A 7,109-nucleotide genomic window follows, 5' to 3' on the forward strand; every position below is an offset into this window, starting at 1 on the left:
CATTTTATGGATGACCGTTTCGTGAACCTAGGAGAGGAGGTCATTCTTTGCTTTGTTATGACAATCTATTGCTATGACAATCTGGTGCTTCTGAATCAGCTACTGTTTTGTTCTTAGTTTACGTATTTGCTATTGACTGTTCAAATGAGAGAGAGAGAGCAAGAGCGGTGTGTGTGTGTGCGAGAGAGAGAGAGAGAGAGAGAGAGAGAGAAAGAGAGAGACACACACATCACAGTGGAGTCAACGGTCTTAACCGTGACTTGTGTAATGCAAACACATATTCATCACTGTGTCTGTCACCAGACTCTGTTCCCCTTTCGGGCTGTGTCTTTACATTTATTTTGAAAGATGAAGCTTGTGATTATGGTAAGGGGCGTTACATTTCCGACGAGTGCTTGCGGTGTTCGGCCAATCACAATGCACTGGGTCAGCTGGCCAATCAGAGCAGACTGCGCTTGTCAGAAGGAGGGACTTTGTAGAAAATGAAGTGTTTGAGAGAGGTGGGGCATAGAGGACCTACAATAATGTACAGTATTTGAAAAATAATGTGTTTTTTGAACATTAAAGCATGTCAACATATTCTGTTACACCAAATACACAAAATAATGATCTTTAAAATAGCATCATATGACCCCTTTAACATTCGAAAATGACAAAATGTCCTGCAGAACATTTTACATCCAGTAGCATAATGACAGTGGGCGATCCAGGCTACTAACAATATAGCTTATAATTGGCAAAGTGAAGGCTAAAGACAATGCAAGAAAGGATGACAGCCAGAATCACAAACGATCCAAGTCTGTTAAAAGTATGGTAGAGGTAAAGTGATTATCTGGCAATATCTGTGAATAGCTTGGGTCTATTCATATTAGACAACAAGACTATATGTAAACTCTAATGCCATGACAAGATGTGCATATGTCCATCTTGCGCATGTACAGTCTTCTGCCATCTTCACCCATTAGCCGCTTTTCAACTGGCCAGTGCGAGCCGGGGCTTACAGCGAGCCAGGTGGGGCTAATAGCCTTGGACCTCGAGCACAGAGGCCAAAATCATGCCGCGTTTCCACTGTCGGGCCAATAGCCTCGCGACACTCTTGTAAAACCCGCCCTAAACACGCCTTCACTGGACTACGTCACACAATACAAAGGTCCACCAGCGAGAGGGAGATTAATGAAATAAATCGCTAAACAAATATATCAGAAGCTGTCGTTTAGTCTTTATTTACAATCTTGGACACCACACGTGGCTATTGACTGACCACGAAGAGGAAATAAAACTTTATGTATGTATGTATATAGTTTTCCTACTACAAGTCACTTTGAACTAAAACAGTGGTTATCAAACTGTGGTATGCTGTGATACCACCAGGAGTACACAGTGTCTCAGGTTGTTTAAAACTCTAGAAATGTACTATACTAAAAATGTTGCGTTCTGGTCTACGCGCATTTTATTCTATGTGCCAAAAGAGCCACAAAAGCTGATCTGATCCAGAAAAAAGCAGCATGTTATTCCGTTTAATCTCAAAGCAAGCATTTAGGTGCCAGGACTGAAGGCAGCCATATTGTAATCCTTTCTAAATGTTACTACTGTAGTGTATGTGTGTTTTTAGATGTTACTCCTCAGGGTCCTTCCACAGATCTGCAAAGGCATGCAGCATGATTAAACTGAACTACAGGAACACTGATCTTAATAATCAGAATATGGCATTATGTTGCTCACAGTTACTTGGATGGCCTGATTTGATCAAAGGTGGTACTTGTCTTAATTTCAGAATCACTGGACTGAAAAAAGCATCTGTAAAAATTATAAATCAATAATGTTTTAAGAGTACCAAATACATTTTGGCCTTATGACACCCCATGAGACAACCCTCTATGTAAAATAAAATAGAGTCTACATTTTATGTGAGAGAAGACGGTTTTAAATGCATATTTTTAAGTATTATTCATTTCATTAGGGTAATTTTCTTAATGAGAAAAAAATGTAATGCAGTTACTTTAAAAATTACTGAATGAAGAATTAATTTAAATAAATATTTTGTAGAATCACTGTCAAGAATTAAATGGCACTTGATCAAATTTTCAAAGTGGCAGTCTAATACTTAACTATGAAAAAAGCCTATCAAGTGCAAGTAGTACCTTTCCTGTAACAGAATTAGCAACTCTACCTTATTGTATGAGGTGCTGGTTTTGGCCCCTGATTTCTCTGGGCTTCTGGTTGACTCCTTCTTACTCTGAAGGAAAAGAGCCACAAAAGCTGATCTGATCCAGAAAAAAGCAGCATGTTATTCCGTTTAATCTCAAAGCAAGCATTTAGGTGCCAGGACTGAAGGCAGCCATATTGTAATCCTTTCTAAATGTTACTACTGTAGTGTATGTGTGTTTTTAGATGTTACTCCTCAGGGTCCTTCCACAGATCTGCAAAGGCATGCAGCATGATTAAACTGAACTACAGGAACACTGATCTTAATAATCAGAATATGGCATTATGTTGCTCACAGTTACTTGGATGGCCTGATTTGATCAAAGGTGGTACTTGTCTTAATTTCAGAATCACTGGACTAAAAAAAGCATCTGTAAAAATTATAAATCAATAATGTTTTAAGAGTACCAAATACATTTTGGCCTTATGACACCCCATGAGACGACCCTCTATGTAAAATAAAATAGAGTCTACATTTTATGTGAGAGAAGACGGTTTTAAATGCATATTTTTAAGTATTATTCATTTCATTAGGGTAATTTTCTTAATGAGAAAAAAATGTAATGCAGTTACTTTAAAAATTACTGAATGAAGAATTAATTTAAATAAATATTTTGTAGAATCACTGTCAAGAATTAAATGGCACTTGATCAAATTTTCAAAGTGGCAGTCTAATACTTAACTATGAAAAAAGCCTATCAAGTGCAAGTAGTACCTTTCCTGTAACAGAATTAGCAACTCTACCTTATTGTATGAGGTGCTGGTTTTGGCCCCTGATTTCTCTGGGCTTCTGGTTGACTCCTTCTTACTCTGAAGGGGCTGCTGCCTATGGTCCCCAGAGATCTTCGAGTCTTTGTAGCCTATACCGAGAATAAGAGCCACTTTGACCAGCTCTTCATATTTTTGATCTGCCCCTCTCTGTTCAGAACGCAATTTGGAGATTTGGGCCATTGCATCCTCTTGGAGCTGACTGAGCTCAATGAGGACAGGGTCCTTGTGTCCATCCTTCTCTCTTCGCTTCTTTCGAAGAAGCTCCCCTAAAGGAACAAATCAAACACGTATAATACAGTGGGCCCTTACATATAATAAAGAAAACGCTTCCATATTATATGTAAGAAAATACCTTCCAAAGAAATACCTTGCTGCTTTCTCAATGTTTCCACATCCTTTAAGAGATTTTCTTTCCTCTTGTGTCGCATTTCTTTCTCCTTTTTTAGCTTTTCAAGCTCTTCCATGACCTAAGACAGAATATTTTGGGCCTTAAAGGGTTAGTTCACCCAAAAATGTAAATTAGCCCATAAATTACTCACTCTCAAGTCATCCTAGGTGTATATGACTTTCTTCTTTCAGACGAATCCAGTTGTTATATTAAAAATTGTCTTTGATCTTTCAAGCTGTTTCATGGCACTCAGCGGGTGTTGCATGCATCAACAAAGTGTCTCACACGGCTCGGGGGGGTGAACAAATGCCTTCTGTAGTGAATCGATGCGTTTTTGTAAGAAAAATATCCATATTCAAAACGTAATAATCACTTTAATGTAGCTTGCGCTCACTGTTGTACATGGAAGCAGTTCCGGGTGGATGACGTATGAGGTCAGCTTTGCGCACGGAGCCGTGTGAGACTTTTTTTATGGATGGGCGCTTTTTATTTAACTTCTTTTGGACTGATGCATGCAACACCTGCTGAGTGCCATGAAACAGCTTGAAAGATCAAAGACAATTTTTAATATAACTTTGACTGGATTTGTCTGAAAGAAGAAAGTCATATACACCTAAGATGACATGAGGGGGGAGTAAATTATGGGCTAATTAGCATTTTTGGGTGAATGAACCCTTTCAATTGATTCATCAACAAAAACATAGGGATGGGAATCCTGATGAATTTAACAATTATGTTTCTGATCCCACTTCCTTAATTCCTCCCAAAATATACACGACACAACAATATTTAAAAAGAGTTATTTTGGACAACACATTTTTTTTGTTTTTAATTAAAGTTAAAGAAAAATTTTTACTTAAACACTTGGTCATATGAACAACCAGTCAGTCTCACACTTCGATAACTCGTAAGCTTAAAATTCATTGTGGGAAAAAAAATCTGATCATTAAAAAAACCATACAATGGATACACGGGCGCTTGTATGTTAGTTGTTGCGAACAACCAGTGAGGACAATGCAACAAGAAAGATGTAAAGATTGTAGAGGCTTAAGATGTGTTAATGGACACAAAAGAAAAAAATTCCAGGGGTCGTAAATTCCAAGAACCAGAGGTCGCATGCATAAAGCCACTCACTTAGTCTTAAGCAGGGATGAACTGAAATGAAAATTCTGGGCAGAAACTGGAAATTCTGGATGCACTTGGCCAAAAACCAAAACTTCTTTGTAATAATAATTAATTATTTTATTAAATAATATAAAGTAATTTTGTAAGACTTCTTAATTTAACTCAATTTTTATGATACTGCAACCATTTTGTTGGAACCACAACTGTTTCTGAGGAACTACATTGTTTGGTGGAAGAATATGGTTTTTATTTATATCATTACACTTTATTTGCTCTGTTTTATTCTGTGAAACCTTCGAGTCGAGCCCAACAACGACCCTTTATAAATAGCGGTTATAAATTCACTGTAAACCACGGCTTCTTGGGGCTTATTGCTATATTTTTACTCAGTTCTATGCAACAGAATCAGATAATAGTTTTTTTGGGGCTAATTATCCAAACAATGTATAGTCCTACAAAGCTATTATTATCAGCCTGTGAGCAGAGCATAGCGAGGAGCAGATCAGTGAACCAGAGGATAGTGTCATTTTACCAGCGTTGCCGTGTTACAGCACAGTAGCGCGTGTTATTTGAGTGGACTTTGCTTTACATGTGAGCATGAGCATTACATGAGCGGAGAGCACATTCATAGAGCGGATTATTGAGTGGAGCGTCACACTGCGCAGTGACGACAGCTAGAGGGAGAGTGAAACCAGCACGCTGAACACTGCTGGGCATGTGTGGCGTGCCATACATTTTTAGCCTTTTTCTCTTTCGGCCAAAAACCGAAAGTGCCATTGTTTTTTTCCCGGTGGCCGAAATTTCGTTGCATCCTTTTTCAACTGAGGGCAAAAGAGGGGCCACAATTAATACAGAGGGGCCAATCTTATGTTGTGTATTTATATGTAGAACTGTAGATATCCAAATAATTTAAAGTTCAGTAAGCTTTAAAATGAGCAATAAACTGATGACAATTTACATTTTTGTGTGAAATACCCCCATTCATTTATCTATCTGACTGCCTTGAAACATCCTGGGTCAAAAATGTTCTTTGGTAGTGAACAACTTTTCTCTCTGATTAGAAGCTAAGGAGAGTGAATTGCCTGATCAAATGGTTCTCCAATGAGATGTGTGACATTCAGGTGAAGCAAATCGAGCTGTGCAGATCAGAAACATATTTAGCAGAGGTGTGTAAAGTGAGATAAACATCATTCGATTTGCTGATTGTGAAACCCTGATTGTGTTATTATGTATTACATTCAGCCACAGATAATTGTATTGATTAGCATTATCTTGTCTAGCTAACATCAAACCTGGTCTGTCCTAACACGGTACCAAAATTAGGGGTCGACCGATAAGTGTTTTTCAAGGCCGATGCCGATTATTATAGATCAAGTAGACCGATAACCAATATATTGAACCGATATATATGTCTGGTTTAAAAATGAAAATTGTCAAAATTAAGAATAACAAGGACTGACAAAAACTGCCTTCTCTGGTGTTGGTTGAGTGTAGTACTCCCACAGTAAAACTTTATTTTAAAGAGTTAAACTCTTTATTTTTTGGCAAACAAAGGGTTTAGCGTATTGTGTGATTATTCTTTTAAACAAAAGTTGTAATAATTGTTGTAGTAGTCAGGGGTTAAAGCAAAAAAATAAAAATAATGTTTTGACTGAATTTTTCCTCGGCCAAACCCCATTCCACAGCCATACCTGTCACACACCCAGTTTAAGAGCAGTGCTTTTCTTCTTGTAATCAGGAGCGCTTGTCCTCCTAATTAAAAAAAAAATCATATCATATGATGCGGTTTAAATTTTGTGTGTCTGGTTTAAAAATGAAAATTAATGTCAAAATTAAGAATAACAAGGACTGACAAAAACTGCCTTCTCTGGTGTTGGTTGAGTGTAGTACTCCCACAGTAAAACTTTATTTTAAAGAGTTAAACTCTTTATTTTTTGGCAAACAAAGGGTTTAGCGTATTGTGTGATTATTCTTTTAAACAAAAGTTGTAATAATTGTTGTAGTAGTCAGGGGTTAAAGCAAAAAAATAAAAATAATGTTTTGACTGTATTTTTCCTCGGCCAAACCCCATTCCACAGCCATACCTGTCACACACCCAGTTTAAGAGCAGTGCTTTTCTTCTTGTAATCAGGAGCGCTTGTCCTCCTAATTAAAAAAAAAATCATATCATATGATGCGGTTTAAATTTTTCCTTTCTCTTTGGAGTGTTACAAGCTCTTGGTGCATAAAGAAGATCTGTAAAGTTGCAAAGACTAAAGTCTCAAAACCAAAGAGATATTCTTTATAAAAGTTAAGAGTCAGTCAGCCACGCCTACCTAAAACGGCTCGTTCTAACACGCCCCCACATACCTACGTCACGATCTGGGAAGGTTTGCATAACGCCGCCCAAATGTTCACGCAAAGAAAGAAGGCGTAACTTTTATTCTCGCTGTAGTATTGTTGACGCTGCAGCCATGTCCTGAAGACGCTGTGTGTTTCGTTGTGAAAGAGAAAAACTACTTTGTTTGGTCTTCCCAAAGAGGACGATATCCGCTTCGTCATGCCTGGAGCTGATCCGTGCTGGTCGCTGAGGGAATACATCAACTTTCACCATGGACAAAGCGGAGTCCAGCCCGCCTCA

At 38.0% G+C, this 7,109-nt stretch overlaps 1 protein-coding gene across 1 annotated transcript in view; it reads right to left on the reverse strand.

Moving 5' to 3' along the window:
• LOC107559766 (zinc finger protein 318-like) overlaps nucleotides 1–7,109 on the reverse strand; it is a 26,435-nt gene that overhangs the window by 7,769 nt on the left and 11,557 nt on the right. Inside the window, exons 6-7 of the mRNA XM_016243715.1 lie at nucleotides 3,344–3,443; nucleotides 2,950–3,242 (exon numbers count right to left, since the gene is read on the reverse strand). Coding sequence (XP_016099201.1) covers nucleotides 2,950–3,242; nucleotides 3,344–3,443 — 393 coding nt within the window. The remainder of the gene's footprint in view (nucleotides 1–2,949; nucleotides 3,243–3,343; nucleotides 3,444–7,109) is intronic.

The sequence above is a fragment of the Sinocyclocheilus grahami genome, unplaced genomic scaffold (assembly GCF_001515645.1).
Source record: "Sinocyclocheilus grahami isolate Dianchi unplaced genomic scaffold, SAMN03320097.WGS_v1.1 scaffold698.1, whole genome shotgun sequence".
In the NCBI taxonomy this organism is placed as follows: Eukaryota; Metazoa; Chordata; class Actinopteri; order Cypriniformes; family Cyprinidae; genus Sinocyclocheilus; species Sinocyclocheilus grahami.